At 33.1% G+C, this 21002-nt stretch overlaps 1 protein-coding gene across 1 annotated transcript in view; it reads left to right on the plus strand.

Moving 5' to 3' along the window:
- The first annotated feature begins 2690 nt into the window (after positions 1–2690).
- The window catches only part of dve (SATB1_N and homeodomain domain-containing protein dve), a 360655-nt gene continuing 342343 nt past the window's right edge, over positions 2691–21002 (plus strand). The window contains exon 1 of the mRNA XM_075310609.1: positions 2691–3018. Within this exon, the coding sequence (XP_075166724.1) occupies positions 2953–3018 (66 nt within the window). The 5' untranslated portion in view covers positions 2691–2952. The remainder of the gene's footprint in view (positions 3019–21002) is intronic.

The raw sequence follows: 21002 nt of genomic DNA on the forward strand, positions 1-21002 counted from the left end.
GAATTTGTTGTGGTATGGGTCTTCTCGATATTTTTGTTCTTTTTGTTTTTTCTAACAATTCATAACAAATGAATTAAAACAAATTGACAATTGTAATTGATAACGGTTTAGTAATAAAAAAAAGTAACAACAATAATAAAAAGCAGGGCCTATAAAGACGTCAACAATAATAATAACGCGCCGTGAAATCAAAAAGGAAAACACAACAGCGTGCTAAAGCGTCGGGAGTTTAGAAACGAAGGCGACGGCATTTAGAAAGAAAAACAACAAAAAAAACCTTTATTGTTACTTTGCTTAGGTGATGAATTGCGATAGCAACAACAACAACAACACCACATATGCTAAAGACAACACCAATTACAGTTATTGTCAAAACCATTAGACAAGAAAACAACAACCACACCATTATATGGAGGAAGGAAGAGGTATCCAAGAAGAAGAAAAATAAGACGACGACGAGGAGAAGCTCTCCAAACGAAGCTCAAGTGTTATTGTTTGCAGGCATATAGCCGAACCATTCTCTATTACCTATCATCAACGACGACTATGAAAACAAACAAAACACAGTAGATGAAGAAAATGAAGCACTCCACTTGGAGCCGACTACACCAAATTGATTTGACAGCTTATCACAGCGCATTTGACATTGCGTGTTGACAGTCATTGCATGGCGCCCGTTCGATCAAGTGCCCCGATTTTGCTTTTTTTCCAATACACCCAATAGCCAAAGCCAAAACGAAAGAGAGAATCGCGCAATCGAATATCGCGTCAACAACGCATATCGAAAAGATTAGCTGCTTATCTCGAGAGCTTAACAAACACCATAATTAATGTAACAAACAAAAAAAATTATCTAGATAAGGGAAGGGGGCAAAAAGTGCAAAAATTGAAATTAAAAACGAAATTCCCTCAGAAAAGATTTTTTGCGAATTTCTAAAGCAAATATAAAGAATATTCCGTTACCCCAAAATTGTTTCCTTTGTAAACCTCTTTACTTCCCGTTAGCACATCTTACTCCTTAGACGGTCATTTTATGAATACCAATAACAAAGACCACAGATACGCTCGTAAAAAATCACCTGTATATGAACTCTGAATGATTATCAACTGACAGCTGTCATTATTTGACAATTAGCCCTAGACCTAAGAAACCAGCAGCAAATAGCAGCAGCAGCACCATTAAATTACAAGAGACAAGAGAACTATAGAGAGTCAAGGTGTTACAGAGAGAACAAGAGAGCGTAGAGTTGACTAAGAGTGAAAGGGGAACAATATGAAATTTTAAAATCTATTTGCAGTTTCCGTTAAACGAAAAAAAAACAAAGGAAAACAGAAAATATTTTTTTTTTTTTTTAAACTCTATATCAACATTTTAGTCTTGAAGAATCCTTTTGGCCTACGAACTAGAAACGCTATAGCAAAATTCCATCACGGTGTTTATATTTGTGCGAGTGTGTGTGTGCATTTTATCCTTAAATCATAGATTTCTTTCTTTCGTCTAAAGGTCATGTGATTATATTTATGGCTTTATGACCACTAATTGGTTACACCCTTTTTGGCGGCTCACTAGCTACCTTTCGGAAATAGCATCACCTAAAATTTTATGACATTTTTTATGATTTGTCTAGGGCTATTAAATGAAACAACAAAGGATCCTATTAAGTAAAAAAAAAAACAGACGGCTTAGTTGAAGAGCTCCCATAACATTTAATAAAATAAAAACCATCTTAAGATAAATAAATAAACACACGCCTAAGCTATTGAAAATCTAATGAAGTGGCGCCCGACGGCAAAACAAAAAGAGATTTGTATCGAATAAAAACAGATTATAACAATAGCTAAATGAAATGAATAAATAAGGTGTAATAAATTAAAAGAAATTAAAGTGGAAAATAAAAAAAAAAAACAATAAATAAATAAATAAATAAATAAATAAATAACTTTACAAAAATATTTTAGAAAAAGAAATTACAAAGTGTATTTAAAAAATATGTAAAAAATCGTAAATATCCAAAATGAAAAATTAATATACAAAAATAAGAAAATCAAACAATTAAGCTACAAAAATTTTTCATTATAAAAATATATATGAAAAAGACACCACAAAGTCTATTTAAAAAATATTTAAAACAAAACAAGAACATAAATATTCAAACATTAAAATAAGCAAATAATATTTTTATCCAAAACGAAAATGAGAAATTATAATAAAAATATAAAACAAAAACACAATTAATTAATTTAAAACACAATTAATTAATTTAATTAATTTAAAAGAATCTTCGAAAAAGAAACCAAAAAATGTATTTAAAAAATATTTAGAATAAAAAAAGCATAAATATAAATTCTAATATATGCAAATAATATTATGGTCCAAAATGAAAATGGGAAACAATTAAGCTACAAAAAAAAATTACACTACACGAATTTAACATCAGACAAATAGCAAGAAAGTGTATTTAAAAATATATAAAAAATAAAAAACAAAAATATATAGAAACACAAATATAGGCAACTAATATCTTAATCCAGACTGTTAAAATTTTTAATATGAGTAAGAAAAATATTTTTTTCGTTTAAATTGTTTCTAAAAATAAAAAAAAGTGATTAATGTACAACAATCCGTAATAATAAAAATATAGATAACAAAAGGGAAAATCCACATAAAAGAAAAAACAAAGTAAATTTCGTTAAGGAAATCCGTTAAAGAAATTAAAAAATATATACAAATACAGAAAAATAAAAATAAACAACTCCTAGAAAATATTAAATAAAACATTTGGACCTAAAATGATAATGTTTAAAAATGTCTTTACCATGAACTGAAAAATAATTACCTTAAAAGTTTTTCCGAAAAAAAATAAAATATAAAAAATCTATATCTCTTCCAACAACCATCAATATAACACCATTTAATAACCCCTATCAAAAAAACAAAAAAATCAAACAAACATGGATTTCCAAAGTGCTATGGAAACCTTTGCCGAAGCTTGGGTTGCTGCCAATGCCGGACAACAGGTATGGCAACCTCCTATTAATTTTGAGCAAATTAAATTCTTGCTTGAATTTTTATTTCGTTTTTTTATTTTTTTGCTTTTGATTTTCATTGGATAAACGATTGAGCCAAATAGATGTAGAAGTCTATTAAGTATAGCCGTTGGTATTTTTTTTTTTCTTGTTATTTTTTGAAAGGTGTTAATTAACAGCCATCAATTTGTAGTATGGCTTCTGTTCACACCAGACATATACAGGAAGAATTTGTTTTTTTTTTGTCTTCGAAAATTATTTATCATTTTGATAGTCGTATGAATTTTAAATGTAGCTCAAAGTTTTCATTATTATTTTTAATTATTCATAAGCATTTTTTGTGTTTAAATTGCCAAGGGGAAACAATGGCCATAACCGAAATGTTTCACATGTCTGAAGCATAATGACATGAAAATGGAAAAAATAGGAATTTCTGGAAGACATATCCTAAATTTCCAAGACAAAGTACTTCGATCGAAGAATATACCCAAAATTAACAGGATTAACAGGATAAAATTTGCTCCTCCAGTATGGGCCAGAAGTCACATCTGAGGATGAATTTTTATCGAAGCTATATGTAATTATGAAACGATATGGGTCATAATTAAGTTCTGTTAGTTTAGGTAAAGTGGCAGCCATTAAATTAAATCACAGGCTAATGAGAACTACTCTCTTGTCATTGAGTGTTGCCAAGCTCAATGAATGGCGTGTCATACTACCGTGAAACCACGTAGAAAAGCTTTGAAACACTCCCATTACTGAGAAGGGATCTGAAGTTTGTTCCTCCGGACTGCTCCACATGCCATATCTGAGCTCGGTTTATTTTGGGACTATATTCGGGATGGCTGATATATAATACAACAAAGTAAAGTGTTGTATTCCTTTCATTTTTATTAAATTTCATTGTTGAGCAATTAAAAATGTCGGAAAAACATCAAATTTGGGAATCGGTTTAGATGTGTACGAGTTGACTACCTTAGGCTCGAATTATGGCTTTCAAAAGGCCGACAAAATCATTACATGCAGCCATCCTACGCTGCATGCAAGTAACTCTGTGGTATTTTGCCCCTTCCACTTGCCGAATGATTTGAATTGATCGACACTTTGCTATTTTTTAAGTCAACCTTAACAGGTTGGCTGATAAGTCCCCGGTCTAACAAAAAAAAAACACATTTTTTTGTCAAAATTCGTTTTTATTATTCAACATAGCTCCCTTCAAGAGCGATAAAACGATTATAACGACCTTCCATTTTTTTTATACCATTTTGGTAGTACTCCTTCGGTTTTGCCTCAAAATAGGCCTCAGTTTCGGCGATCACCTTTTCATTGCAGCCAAATTTTTTCCCTGCGAGCATCCTTTTGAGGTCTGAGAACAAGAAAAAGACGCTGGGGCCAGATCTGGAGAATACGGTGGGTGGGGAAGCAATTCGAAGCTCAATTCATGAATTTTTGCCATCGTTCTCAATGACTTGTGGCACGGTGCGGCACGGTCTTGGTGGAACAACATTTTTTCTTCTTCATATGGGGCTGTTTTGCCGAGATTTCGACCTTCAAACGCTCCAATAACGCCATATAATAGTCACTGTTTATGGTTTTTCCCTTTTCAAGATAATCGATAAAAATTATTCCATGCGCATCCCAAAAAACAGAGACCTTGCCAGTGGACTTTTGACCATATACTAACACCATGTTCCAAATTTCAACCGGATCGGATGAAATTTGCTTCTTTTAGAGGCTCCGCAAGCCAAATCTGGGGATCGGTTTATATGGGCTCTATATGTAATTGTGAACCGATGTGGATCAATTTTTTCATCTATGTTAGAAACCACATTTGAACCGGATCGGATGAATTTTGCTCCTCCAAGAGGCTCCGCAAGCCAAATCTGGGGATCGGTTCATATGGGGGCTACATATAATTATGGACCGATGTGGACCAAATTTTGAATGGTTTTTGGAGACCATATACGAACACCATGTACAAAATTTCAGCCGGATCGGATGAAATTTGCTTCTCTTTGAGGCTCCGCAAGCCAAATCTGGGGATCACTTCATATGGGGCCACGTATAATTATGGACCGATGTGGACCAATTTTTGCATGGTTTTTAGAGACCATAAAGGGTGATACGGTCAAAATTTGGTCAAGGGAAAACGCGTGTAAATCGGTGAAATCGTTTATTTAAAAAATCAAATTAAATTTCTTTTTCAAGTTCAATTAGTATAAAATTCAGGAAAAATATTCAGTTAGGCTTTCGCTTTTCCAAATCCGAATTGCCGGGCCTCATGCTTGACACCTGCCATCAGATTTTGTACAGCCACCTTGTCCACCTTCTTCGCCTTGAACTGCTGCTCGTCCTTAGCAATTTTTTTTGGTCTTCTTTAGGTTCAGCTTGACAATAGCCCAGTATTTCTCAATTGGGCGGAGCTCTGGCGTGTTGGGTTCTTGTCCTTGGGAACCACCTGCACGTTGTTGGCGGCGTACCACTCCATGGCCTTTTTACCGTAATGGCAAGATGCCAAATCCGGCCAAAACAGTACGGAACAACCGTGTTTCTTCAGGAAAGGCAGCAGACGTTTATTCAAACACTCTTTCACGTAAATTTCTTGGTTGACAGTCCCGGAAGCTATGAAAATGCTGCTTTCAAGCCACAGGTACAGATGGCTTGCCAAACCAGATATTTCTTTGCGAACTTTGACAGTTTTATGTGCTTGAAAATATCTGCTACCTTTCCCCTTCCTTTTGCGGTATAAAACTCCTATCCCGGAAGCTGTTTGTAGTCGGCTTTGACGTAGGTTTCGTCGTCCATTACCACGCAGTCAAACTTCGTCAGCATCGTCGTGTACAGCCTCCGGGATCGCGCTTTGGCCGTCGTATTTTGTTTATCATCGCGATTTGGAGTCACTACCTTCTTGTAAGTCGATAGTCCGGCTCGTTTTTTGGCTCGATGCACGGTTGTAGACGATACACCCAGCTTATTTGCGGCATCTCGGAGAGAAGTTAGGGTTTCGCTTGAAACTACCGGCAACTCTTTTTGTCGTCTCAGCGGCTTCCGGTTTTCGATTTCCCCCCGATCCAGACTTCCTGGCTGTCGACAAACGTTCCCCAAACACTTTAATTACATTTGTAACGGTTGATTTGGCAACTTAGCGATTTTGCCAGCTTTGCGTGCGAGTAGCTCGGATTTTCGCGATGCGCGCGCAAAATTTTGATACGCTGCTCTTCTTGCTTGGACGGCATTTTGACAACTGAAGAGTGCATTCCAAAATCAAAATAGGAGCAACATTCTACACACACACACCGTCAAAATGAGGTGTGTTCAGGTTTTTTAAATGCAAAATTGAAAGAAATACGTCAAGTTTATATTGACCAAATTTTGACCGTATCACCCATGTACAAAATTTCAGCCGGATCGGATAAAATTAGCTTCTCTTTGTGGCTCCGCAAGCCAAATCTGGGGATCGTATCATATGGGGGCTACATATAATTATGGACTGATGTGGACCAATTTTTACATGGTTGTTAGAGACCATATACAAAAACCATGTACCAAATTTCAGCGGGATCGGGTGAAATTTGCTTCTCTTTGAGGCTCCGGAAGCCAAATCTGGGGATCGGATCATATGGGGGCTACATATAATTATGGACCGATGTGGACCAATTTTTGCATGGTTGTTAGATACCATATACAAAAACCATGTACAAATTTCAGCGGGATCGGGTGAAATTTGCTTCTCTTTGAAGTTCCGCAAGCCAACTTTGGGTGTCCGTTTATATGGGGGCTATACGTAAAAGTGGACCGATATGGCCCATTTGCAATGCCATCCGACCTACATCAATAACTACTTGTGACAAGTTTCAAGTCGATAGCTTGTTTCGTTCGGAAGTTGGCGTGATTTCAACAGACGGACGGACTGACGGACATGCTCAGATCGATTCAGAATTTCATCACGACCCAGAATATATATAGGTTATGTGGCAGCCCGATGTATCAGGCTCACTTAGACTATTCAGTCCATTGTGATACAGAATATATATACTTTATGGGATCTTAGAGCAATATTTCGATGTGTTACAAACGGAATGACAAAGTTAATATACCCCTCATCCTATGGTGGAGGGTATAAAAAAGTGAACCATCTAAGGCACTAATGCTAATTTAACTTTATTTTATTTATTTTGTTCTACATTATTTTGTTTGAGAAAGTATAGTTAAATGAATTATAAAAAGGGGAAAAATTATATACAAAAAAAAGCATAAAGATTTACTAAATTCGTATTTCCCACAAATTAGTTCAGAATTTCTTAATTTTATTAAATTTTACCACAAATGAGCCCATCTTGAACTTCGAACCTTTTTGCAATTTTGAACTCCAATCCACGTGGGTTCAGTGGTTTTAGTGTGATCTAAATAGAATGAGACTGCACTGATTGACATACGAGAAGTTTACCTCCATGGATTTCTATGCCGAGATATACAAATCAAACAATTTATTCATCTGAATAATTTTTCTAATACCACTTAAGGCACAGATGCTTGGATATAGAAACCCCCAAAAATCGGACTTAGCTTACCATAGAATTCAGGGGTCCATATCAAGATGTAAACTTGTGTTATCGGTTATCATCTTCAAAAGCTAAAATTAATATACAGAAAAATGTAAATATTTGTACTAATTATATTGTTATGCTATTGTATTGAAAAATCATTTTGTTTTGTATAGCTGAAAAAAGATTAAACTCAAAAAAAAAAAAAGAAACCATATGTTCAAAGCCTTGTGACTTATGGCCACAAAAGAAAAAAAAAAATGCTAATGTGTGATCATTTTGTCAAACATTAAATAATCGCATTATCTTGATTTCACCATAAAGCACAAAAGCAAAAACTAAATATTATTTATTTTAATAAATTTAGTTGAATAGAAAAAAAAACAAAAAAAAAAACTTTATTATGATCAGGGATTTACCCATACTGGTTAAGCTCACAAAACATCAATGGCACTACCTTCCTTTTTCAGTCAGTGCCACTAAACGGTGATCGATAACCATGGTGCCCAAACATACTACACTACATACACACTGAACATATTCATTAATTTCGTCTTTTATTTATCACAAGTAAAAAAATAATCAGAAACTGATCTATAAATATATCAGACGCATTAGCTTTGTAAATGTTTGACATACCGACCAAACGACACCTTAAGCATTTCTCCAACCATGGGTTTTGGTTTTTGTGAAGAAGGCGGGGAGGGTGGCTGCAAATATTGTCCGGTCTTATCTCTGCAACCAGTAAACCCCGAAAACTTAAGAAGTTATCAGTTAATATTTCCTAAAAGCATAACACACATTTTTTCACATGCATGTCCGCACGCACATATCTATCATAAAAAGACACAACCGTGGCCAAGATATCGAATTTTGGGGGACAGCAATTAAGACCGAAAGCCAGCAAGCCAACAACTAGCAATTACTATATTTAACCAAAATGCTTATACTCATATACGCATGAATTCTATATAAAATGACGGGGGGGGGGATTTAAAGGCAACACGATAAAATTCAAGCATAGAGACAGTGGTTTCATTTGTTGGAAGAAAAAAAGTTTTAATTTAAATGATGGATATTGGAAAGCCAGAAATTTGAAATAATGGAGAGGGTAGAACAGTCCAGCAAAAAAGTACAAGAACAAGTACAAGACATTGAAAATTTTCTTTTAGGATCCGGAAAGTTATAATTTTAAGTATCCACTGCATTGATTTCGCATTAGCTCACATTTTTGGTTTTGTTTTGAATATGAAATAAACATCTATCTTTACCTCCACAGGATGGCTGTTATATGTTGCAACCAACTTCATTGACAGTTATTTTTATACCCTCCACCATAGGATGGGGTATATTGACTTTGTCATTCCGTTTGTAACACATCGAAATATTGCTCTAAGACCCCATAAATAATATATCCCAGCAAAAAAAGTGTCGCCAAAAAAGTAATGAAAATGTTCTTTTTGGATCCGGAAGTGGCGCAAAATTGACGCAGAAGCGATGAATTTAACATGGGCTTGTCATAGGACGGAAGTCCTCCATTTCAACTGCCGGTGCATTGAATTTGCATCACTTCTTTAGGTGTGATCCGAATTCAATGTTTTGGAAATAAATTAAAAAATTCTGTGATATTTTGTCAAATAAAAAAATTTTATAATTTTTTATAATTTTTAATGGAATCTAACGCTTGTCGGAAATGTTTGACCTCAAATATTTTCAAAAATTCACAATTTTTTCAGATTGGATTCAGAATTTTTTTCGACAAAATTTAAATGATTTGTATTATTTTATGAATTCTTACTCTGTTTTGAACCTAATTTAAACAAAAAAGTTAAAATTACCCATTAAAAGTGTGAAAAAACCAAGATATAAAAAATTGAATTAAAAGGACTTCCTGGGTAGTTAAAATAAAGAACCTTATTGGGAGTACATCTTCTAGAAGTGCTTTTAAAGTTGTGCCTTTGGAAGAACTTCCAAATTTTTTTGCTGGGATTTCTGGGTCGTGGTGAAATTCTGAGTCGATCTGAGCATGCCCGTCCGTCATTCCGTCCGTCCGTCTGTTGAAATCACGCTAACTTCCGAACGAAACAAGCTATCGACTTGGAACTTGGAACAAGTAGTTGTTATTGATGTAGGTCCATAATTATATATAGCCCCCATATAAACTGATCCCCCGATTTGGCTTGCGTAGCCTCTAAGAGAAGCAAATTTCATCCGATCCGGCTGAAATTTGTTATATGGTATAAGTATAGGGTCTCTAGCAACTGTGCAAAAAATGGTCCACATTGGTCCCGAATTATATATAGCCCCCATATAAACCGATCCCCCGATTTGGCTTGCGTAGCCTCTAAGAGAAGCAAATTTCATCCGATCCGGCTGAAATTTGTTATATGGTATAAGTATAGGGTCTCTAGCAACTGTGCAAAAAATGGTCCACATCGGTCCAGAATTATATATAGCCCCCATATAAACCGATCTCCCGATTTGGCTTTCGGAGCCTCTAAGAGAAGTAAATTTCATCCCATCTGGTTGAGATTTGGTACATGGTGTTAGTATACGGTTTCTAACAACTATGCAAAAATTGGTCCACATCGGTCAATAATTATATATAGCCCCAATATAAACCGATCCCCCGATTCGGCTTGCGGAGCCTCTAAGAGAAGCAAATTTCATCCAATCCGGTAAATTTGGTACATGGTGTTAGTATATGGCCTCAAATACCCATGCAAAAATTGGTCCACATCGGTCCATAATTATATATAGCCCCCATATAAACCGATCCCCAGATTTGACCTCCGGAGCCCCTTGGAAGAGCAAAATTCATCAGATTCGGTCGAAATTTGGTACGTGATGTTAGTATATGGTATCCAACAAACATGCAGGAATTAGTTCATATCAGTCCATAATTATACATAGCCCGCATATAAACCGATATCCAGATTTGACCACCTTTGCCTTTTGGAGAAGCAAAATTCATCCGATCTGGTTGAAATTTGGTACGTTGTGGTAGTATATGATATTTAACAACCATGCCAAAAGTGGTCCATATCAGTCCATAATCATATATAGCCCCCATATAAAGCGATCCCGAGATTTGGTTTTGGAGCCTCTTGGAGGAGCAAATTTCATCCGAGTCAGTTGAAATTTGGTACATTGTGCTAGTATATGGCCGTTAACAACCATGCCTAACTAAGTCCATATCGGTCTATAGTTATATACAGCCCTCAGATAAATCGCTTCCCAATCACACAAAAATTGGTCCATATCAAGTTCATAGTTGTATATAGCCCACATATAAGCGATCCCCATATTTCAATTCTGGCTCTCTACGTACCGTGCAAAAGTCCATATCGATTCGTAATTATGTGTAGATTTACCTACACATACCTTTTTTCTAATATATACCACGTATGGACTAACACACAATTTAGAAAACGATTTAAGATACTACAACCCAAGTAATTCGATTGTGGATGACAGTCTGTCGTAGAAGTTTCTATGCAATCCATGGTGGAGGGTACATAAAATTCGGCCTGGCCGAACTTACGGTCATATATACTTGTTTTTTTTTTTTTTTTTTTTTTTTTTGTTAAATGAAAACTTCGCTTGTCTAAAGATTCGTTCCGCACAAAAGAAAACTCTTCTTCGAATGCACTCTCAACGCTAGATTACAGTTTCGACCGAGCAGCAAAAAAGTTTATCAGCGGTAGTTTATCCCTCTCAGTAATAATGCTGACATTCCTGTGTATTTCATACTTTCTCTTCAGCTACAAGAAGGAGTTTCCTTGTCATTGAGCTAAATATAGAACTGGGACTGGCCATTTACACCATGGAGTAGTTATGTATCGGTTCTGGGGTAGATCCATTTGATGGAATTTAAACATCTTGGAAATGCCATATTTTGTGTGAGTTAAGTCATTCTCACAATCGTCAAATATTACTGATTTGTTGTTGTTTATTTTGTTAAAATTAAAAGCGTTTTCGTTACATCGAACGTAAATTTTGTTCACCCGTTCGTTATTTAGAACACCCAATGTTAAGAATTTGGACATTCGTTAAATTGGATTTTCGCAATAGTTCCAGAAGGATTTTTTTTCGACAAAATTTAAATAATTTTTACCATTTACCCATTAAAAATATATTTACAAGAACTTCCTGCGTAGTTAAAATAAAGAACATCTTTGTGAGGAAATATTTTAAGTACTTTTAAAGTTGTGCCTTTAGAAGAACTTCCAAATGTTTTTGGTGGGATGGAAAGTCTTTTAGTTTTGCTGGCATTGGTCCCACTGTTCGTATAATAAAAAAAAAACTATTATTATTTACCTTCCAACACCTCTGAGTCCATTGCAATGTAAATTGAATGACACAGTCCTATTGAAAGAATTTCGCTATGAAACAAAAAGTGCGTGTTTTCTCACTGGAAGTAATCTAAGAAATGCAGTAGCATAAAAGCCTTGTGTTTTTTTTTCGCTGCAGTTGATGGAAACTAGATTAAGATAAGCAACACTTTGAAGAATCTTAATATTAGAGTGCATACTTTCAAATTAAAATTAATAATACGGAATTAAATGAAATTAACTTTACACGCATATATAGAATACTTTGGGATGATAATATTATTGCAGTATTTACAATAAAATGCCTTTGCATCACGTTTTTTGATGAATACAGATAAATGTGCGTACGGAAGTTAAGATATGTTTGAAGGAGAAATGAACAACAAAAGGGTTGAAAGTATTTCCTAACCGAGTCCATTTGATGAGAAACAAAAAACTTTCTGATACTAACATGAGATACGATCAATTATCGTACGTCAGTGATTTTCGAGGTAAACCCAAGGAACAACAAATTTACGTTTCAGCGAACTGAAAATATGTAAGGATATAAGCACAGACACAGAGTCCTTCGAACACAATAAATAAAAACATTATGAGCACCGATTTTAATTTTTGTTTTTAGTACTCTACATGGTGGCTGATATGTAATTTAAAAAAGTTAAGGACTGTATTTTTTTAGTTTAGATTTTTTTGAATTCGCTAGTTTCGGCGCAAATGATGGCCTTCAAACGATCAACAAAGCATAAAAGTGGCTCTATGTCTTGAAATGATCGATACTTTGGTATTTTTTAGTGCCAAATTTACTCTCCAAAATGACACAGGCACAAAAGTTCAACGGATTGAGATCCGGAGATATTGGTGGCCACTGTGCGGCAGAAATGAAGCGAGGAATCTCCATTTCAATCCATTCTTGGTGATCGCGAGCTTAATGTGATTGAAATGAGTTCTATTGGATTACCCTCGGTCTGCGGCCGAAATGCTTGTCTGTCCTGAGTGTCAACACTATATTTAGCAAAATATTTGGCATTTTGATCACACGGTCGATGAATCCGTCTATAATCATAATCCAAAAATTCAGAAGAAATTACATACTTAAATGACAAAAATTGTTTCATCTAAAAAAAAATAATTATAAATAATTTAATAATTTAATTTTCCGACCAAAATCTATTAAAATGTATTTGGTTAAACAATTAATTGAATTGAATAGCGCACCAAAATTTAAAAAAAAATTGAAGAATTAAAAACATTGGTAGATTTGAAATTGTTCTGGTTAATATGAAAAAATGTTTTTTTTTTCGAAAGAAATGTTTCATTATTATTTCAGCATTTGCAATATTATATCTTATGACTCCACTTCTTAGATACAATTTTTGGGTGCAAAAATATCCCTTGAATTGTAAATGTGTCAAATTTTAAATGTTTTAACGATTTTAGCTTGCACCAACAATGGAAATTTAATATTTCTACAATGGACTTTAACAGTATAATCTTACACAAAAATTAAAAGCGTTAAAGAAATAATTTATAAAGAATTTTGTCAAAATTTTATTTCTATAGAAAATTTTGTCAAAATTTAATTTTTATAAAAAATGTTGTCAAAATTTTATATCAATAGAAAATTTTGTCAAAATTTTATATCAATAGAAAATTTTGTCATATTTTATATCAATAGAAAATTTTGTCAAAATTTTATATCAATAGAAAATTTTGTCAAAACTTTATACCAATAGAAAATTTTGTCAAAATTTTATTTCTAAAAAAAATTTTTCCAAAATTTTATTTCTATAGAAAATTTTGTCAATATTTTATTTCTATAGAAAATTTTGCCAAAATGTTATTTTTGTTGAAAATTTTGCCAAAAATTTTATTTCTATAGAAAATTTTGACAAAATTTTATTTCTATAGAAAATGTTGACAAAATTTTATTTCTATAGAAAATTTTGTCAAAATTTTATATATCTATAAAAAATTTTGTCAAAATTTTATTTCTATAGAAATATAGAAAATTTTGTCAAAATTTTATATCTATAGACAATTTTGTCACAACTTTATATCTATAGACAATTTTGTCAAAATTTTTTTTCTATTGAAAATTTTGCTAAAAATGTTATTTCTATAGAAAATGTTGTCAAAGTTTTATTTCTATAGAAAATTTTGACAACATTTTATTTCTATGAAAAATGTTGACAAAATTTTATTTCTATAAAAAGTTTTGTCAAAATTGTATTTTTATAGAAAATTTTGACAAAATTTTATTTCTATAAAAAAATGTTGTCAAAATTTTATTTCTATAGAAAATTTTGTAAAAATTTTGTTTCTATAGAAAATTTTGCCAAAATGCTATTTCTGTAGAAAATTTTGCCAAAATGTTATTTATATAGAAAATTTTGTAAACATTTTCTTTCTATAGAAAATGTTGTCAAAATTTTATATCTATAGACAATTTTGTCAAAATTTTATATCTATAGACAATTTTGTCAACATTTTATTTCTATAGAAAATTTTGCTAAAAATTTTATATCAATAGAACATTTTGTCAAAATGTTATTTCTATAGAAATTTTTGTCACAATTTTATTTCTATAGAAAATTTTGCCAAAATTTTATTTCTTTAGAAAATTTTGTCAAAATTTTATTTCTATAGAAAATTTTGTAAAAATTTTATTTCTATAGAAAATTTTGTAAAAAAGTTCTTTCAATAGAAAATGATGTCAAAATTTTATTTCTATAGAAAATTTTGTCAAAATGTTATTTCTGTAAAAAAAATTTTGTCAAAATGTTATTTCTAAGAAAATTTTGTAAAAATTTTATTTCTTTAGAAAATTTTGTCAATATTTTATTTCTATAGAAAATTTTGCCAAAATGTTATTTTTGTAGATAATTTTGCCAAAAATTTTATTTCAAAAAAATTTTTTGACAAAATTTTATTTCTATAGAAAATGTTGACAAATTTTTTTTCTATAGAAAATTTTGTCAAAATTTTATATCTATAGAAAATATTGTCAACATTTTTTTCTATAGGAAATATTGTCAATATTTTCTATAGAAAATTTTTTTTCTATAGAAAATTTTATCAACATTTGACTTCTATAGAAAATTTTGCCAACATTTTACTTCTATAGAAGGAGGTCTCTTGTCATTGAGCTTAACATGGAATCGGGCAGCACTCAGTGATAAGAGAGAAGTTCACCAATGTGGTATCAAAATGGGCTGAATAGTCTAAATGAGCCTGGTACATCGGGCTGCCACCTAACCTAACCTACTTCTATAGAAAATTTTGTGAACATTTTATTTCTATAGAAAATGTTGTCAAAATTTTATATCTATAGAAAATTTTGTCAACATTTTATGTCTATAGAAAATTTTATGAAAATTTTATTTCTATAGAAAATTTTGTCAAAATTTTATGTCTAAAGAAAATTTTGCCCAAATTTTATTTCTATAGAAAATTTTGTCAAAATTTTATTTCAATAAAAATTTTTGTCAAAGTTTTATCTCTATAGAAAATTTTTGTCAAAATTTTACTTCTATAGAAAATTTTTGTCAACATTTTATTTCCATAGGATATTTTGTCAAAATTTCATTTCTTTAGAAAATTTTGTCAAAATTTTTTTTCTATAGAAAATTTTGTCAAAATTTTATTTGTATTGAAAAGTTTATTTCTAAAGAAAATTTTGTCAAAATTTTATATCTATAGAAAATATTGTCACAATTTTATATCTATAGAAAATATTGTAAAAATTTTATTTCTATAGGAAATATTGTCAATATGTTCTTTCTATAGAAAATTTTATCAACATTTTATTTCTATAGAAAATTTTGCCAACATTTTACTTCTATAGAAGGAGGTCCCTTATCATTGAGCTTAACATGGAATCGGGCAGCACTCAGTGATAAGAGAGAAGTTCACCAATGTGGTATCAAAATGGGCTGAATAGTCGAAGTGAGCCTGATACATCGTGCTGCCACCTAAGCTAACCTAACCTACTTCTATAGAAAATTTTATTTCTATAGAAAATGTTGTCAAAATTTTATATCTATAGAAAATTTTATCAAAATTTTATGTCTATAGACAATTTTGTCAAAACTTTATTTCTTTATTGTTGTTTTTGATCTCAGCTTAAAGCCATGCATTGACTAAACTACAAGTGTAGCTTCACCAACAGAGGAAAATTTTGTCAAAATTTTATTCCTATAAAAAATTTTGTAAAAATTTTATTTCTATAGAAAATTCTGTCAAAATTTTATTTTTGTAGAGAATTTTATCCACCAAAATATCGAGAATTGCATCAATCTACCAAACAGTAAGAAAGCTATTCGACAGTGTGGCCCACTGTAATAAAAATAAAATATTTTATACTAACCCCACAGTGTATAAAAATATTTTACACTAACCCTACAGTGGTTTATATGCAACAAATATTATCGTGCCAATGCAAATCCCATAGTCACCCTTTGGATGAACAATCCCTCTAGGGCGTTATAAAAACAACTTAACTAAAAACAAACATTTAACAAAATAGAAGTGTCTGTATATCAATTATAAAACGTTTAATTTTATTGTTGTGATAATATGTTTGAAAAAAAAAAAAATGCTTTTATTTCTCCACCTAACATAGCCCAAATATCATTAAGATAAGACAACAACGTTGCTGTTCATATGTTACTCATGCTGAGGCGGTTTACGTTTGACGCTTGACGTTAGTAGTGCAAACGGAATTAAATTTGTTTTTGTTAATATTTAATATATTAACTAAGAAAAAAATCCATAATACCAACATAATATAGAGCGAATATGTATAGCATATGCTTTGAAAAATCATAACTTAAATCTACTTTTAATTTAGTTTCCTATCATATGGTTTTATAATTTTAATATTAAATATAAAGGCCAGAGGATGGCGGGGAAAACGAGGGGAATTTTTTGAAAGATATTTATTTCAGTCAAGAAATACACAACAAAAATTGTATTATGGTTACTAATAAATTAATGATTTAATCTATTGTGATAAAGCGATTAAGCGTTTATATTATCTACTAGTCCCCTCTTGGCGTCTAGCAGTATATACCTCAGTATTATCCCTGCCCCCTTAGGGGGGTTTGCAATAAACCTAATCAAGGAAATACAAAGCCTTTTTGTTGTGGTTTCTTATGCGGTTAAATATTTCCATTCGATTCCATATAAATCGTTACGATCTAAAAGAAACCGAAGCAGCCGGATTATGGAAAATATTGAACATTATTTAAATAAACGGATTTTGAACCAAATACTGCTGAGGATTAATATTCTTATGAATAAAACTAACATATATAATTATGATAATACACATACAATGAACAACATGGAATCAACCACTGCCACTGTGTCAGTGCAGCGGTCTATATGAAGAGAGAAAATTTTGTTTCAATATTTGCTTAAGTTGCCACGAAAATGACGACAGTGCCAAAGAAGAAGATTATTAAGCTCTTAATCTTTTTATTGTTGGATAAAAATGAGAGCGATGGGGACTTTATGTTTGATGCTCATAGTTATATTTTATCATTAGCTTTGTGCTGGATGACCCCATTCATGTCCCATCAGATTAGCCAGATATAATTTTGTATGTCCCATTTTAGCCGTCGGCATTTAATTATCACAAATAATTTATAGATTTTGTAATCCATTTGGAATTGATTGATTTAGTAGTGTAAGAAGTTTAGGATTACATAAATTTGTGCTTTCTATAAAAATGGGATTTTATCATACGAGTTTTGTTTGCGAAAATAAAACTGAACATGCATATAGTCGGGCTGAATCTCAAATACCCACCACCTTGGAAGTCATGCAATAATTTTCTTTGAAAACATCTCGTAATGATTTGTCATATATACTTTTTATGCGGGTAAAATAAAAATGGTGCAAATTCGTTAATATCTGTTCCGTAGTAACTTAGAGACTTTGTTATGGGCATTTGGGTCCAAACTTTAATACACAGAATTTCAGGTGAATTTGAATTTCAAGACAATTAGATCAAATGGTACGCTTTCGAAGTAAAATTTTAAGTTTGTAACATTAGATTTTAGATTTGTAGGAAACATTTTTTTTACAGTTTAGAGGCAATTCTAAATTTTTGTAAACACCCATGGTTAGGTTAGGTTAGGGTAGGTTATGGAGGATGACACGAATCCGAGCTAGCGGATTTGTGTTCACTTAGACCATTGAAGATGGTCTTTCCATCTTCCTCTTCGTGTTTGTCTCGCTCCGGCCGGAATGAGTCCATGCTATGATAATTTTTCCTTCGGATGCGCCTAGGTCCTCCACCCCGATGCCTTGATGAAGGCGAGAATAATCCTCAGGCTGCATTCTCGCGAGTCGGTCATAGTCTGAAAGAAATATTTAAGAGCCCAGTATCTTCTTTCTTCTGAAAGACAGTGCTGGACACTGGCACAGGAAGTGAAATGAATCTTCCATAGCCTCGGGGTCTAGACACCACCTACACATATCGTCATTCGCTAGACCGATCCTTACCATGTGTTTTCCCAGAGTATTGTGTCCTGTCATGATGCTTGTTATCGCCCTCACATCCTCTCTTTGCAATGACATCAGCATTTCAGACTTCCTAACATTATACACGCAAAGAAAAAAAAAAACGTTTGGAAAACGTGTACCGAAAATGTTTTTCTTTTGTTAGAGTTTTTTGAATTGCTTCGAAAAGTATAATCTTTTATCACCAAAAAAATTCGTTTGTTACAAAATATTTATTTTTTCAGTAAAAAAAGTTATTTTTGAACCAACAACACAGGCCATTTCGTTTATATCAAACACTGTTCTTTTCTAAATTTAGGTCTTTAATAAGACACATTTTACAGTTCATAGTAAAAATTTAATATCGTAGAATGTAATGTTGAAAATTTTTTCGGAATCTTCCGATCATATCTGGAATATATGTAAAAAAAAAAGAAAAAAAACTTTGGTCGAAGCAGGGATCGAACCCACGACTCTTGTCATGCAAGTCAGACGTAGCAACCACTGCTCCACGGTGCCCAACTAAATGTATTTTTCTGTTAAATAAACTTTGTTTAATCGGCTCATGGGCGCCGCAAGCTATGCTATATAAATATAACTTAGTTATATGGGTAATTGTCTATTGATGACAATAACGGCTACATGGCTCAGTGGATAGTGTGTTGGCTTACAAATTGCATGGTCCGCGGTTCGATTCTCCGTCCAGGCGAAAGGTAAAAAAAAAATTAAAAATTTATAAAATCGTATAATTTCTTCTACATTGTTTGTGTTACAGAAAAAGGTGCTAAGAACTAAAAAACTTCGTGGAAGTGGGAAAGATGTGAGGGAAAATGCAATTAGCCGGAAAAATATTTTTTGAGTTAGCCTTTATGAAATTGTTTTTACATCCTGGAAAAGAATAAACGTTTATCACAAAAAAAATATACTTTTCTTCCAAATACACTTCCTTTCAACGAAAAGCAAATGAGAAACGAACTTTGTTTGTCTAAAATTTCGTTTGGGAGGAAAGAATTATTTTTTTGCGTGTACTTGTCCCATATCAGTTTCGTTTGGTCACAGCCCATAGAAAAAGCCCATCGTCTCTTCCATATATCTTCATATTTGCTATTGATCCTGTAAATAAACAAAGAAAGCGGAGGAAAACGTCCGAAATTACGATATCCGTGCCACCTGCGCCTTCCTTAGCCAATACATCTCCCTCTTCATTCCCAGTTATGCCATAATGTCCAGGTACCCAGCACAGAGTTACATTATGCTGTTCAGTTAGAACCATAAGCTCTCTACGACAGCGGCTGACTACCTTCAACCTTATGTTCGTATTGCCCAGGGCCTTTATAGCTGCCTGACTATCGATATAAATGCTGATATCGCATCTAAATAACGGCCTCATCGATAGAAGTTCCGCAGCTTTTGCAATAACAAATATCTTAGTCTGAAAAAAACTGAATTTATCGTCCAACTTAAAGGACTCCTTAAGTTCCAACTCCTTGCAGTTAATTCCGCTGCCTGTACCCTCGATCATTTTCGAGCCGTCCGTATAGATGTTGAGATTTGCAAAGTGCATCCTATTTTCGTCCCAGTCCTCTATGCTCGGGATAATTGAATCCAAGTTATTCTCATACATATGCCGTGCCATATAGTCAGTGTTCATATGTCGTCCAGCATAAACTATCAGTTCAGTGTGTCTGCAGCCCGTGCTCTCCAATGAGTGCAGGCCACTCAGTCTTATCAGTATGACCTCCGCGGTCCTCCTAATATGCAGGTCCAGGGAACATATCCCCATCAATACCTCCAGTTCTGCGGTGGCCGTTGTCCTCATCGCCCCGGTCATGTAGATGAGGGCCGTTCTATTAAACATCCATAGAAAAAAAAACCTGAACAGCGTGCACGTTTCAAAACCATCCGTTCATGAAAGTAAATCAAGAAATATGTGGTGTTAAACGGAGAACAGACGGTGAAAATCTGACAACTATAAAATGACACCATGCATTGTCAAAACATGATCTGAAAACGTAATGAATTTGTAAAAAAAAGTCCGATACTATGACTCGAACCTGGATCGTCTGCTCCATACGCGTTAACAGTCGCCTTAGCACATTGCACCACAGACGGAATTGACATAAGGGAGCCACCGAATCCTGCCACGACCGAACACCAAAAAGTTTTTCAGCGGTGGATTATCCCACCTCAGTAATGCTGGTGACATTTCTGAGGGTTTCAAAGCTTCTCTAAGTGGTTTCACTGGAATGTGGAACGCCGTTCGGACTCGGCTATAAAAAGGAGGTCCCTTATTATTGAGCTTAACATGGAATCGGGCAGCACTCAGTGATAAGAGAGAAGTTCACCACTGTGTTATCACAATGGACTGAATAGTCTAAGTGAGACGGATACATCGGGCTGCCACATAACCTAACCTAAGGACGTCTAACGTTCATAAAATCGTGAACGCCCTTGGATGAAACCGTGAACATTCCGTTATGATTTTTCGTGAACGTTTACATTTCATTTTGTTACTATCTGTTCACGATTTTGGAAAGTAATTTTTTCTGTACCAGATAGAATAAGAAGTGTATATGGGGACTATATAAAA

The sequence above is a fragment of the Haematobia irritans genome, chromosome 5, assembly GCF_050003625.1.
Source record: "Haematobia irritans isolate KBUSLIRL chromosome 5, ASM5000362v1, whole genome shotgun sequence".
Classification (NCBI taxonomy): domain Eukaryota; kingdom Metazoa; phylum Arthropoda; class Insecta; order Diptera; family Muscidae; genus Haematobia; species Haematobia irritans.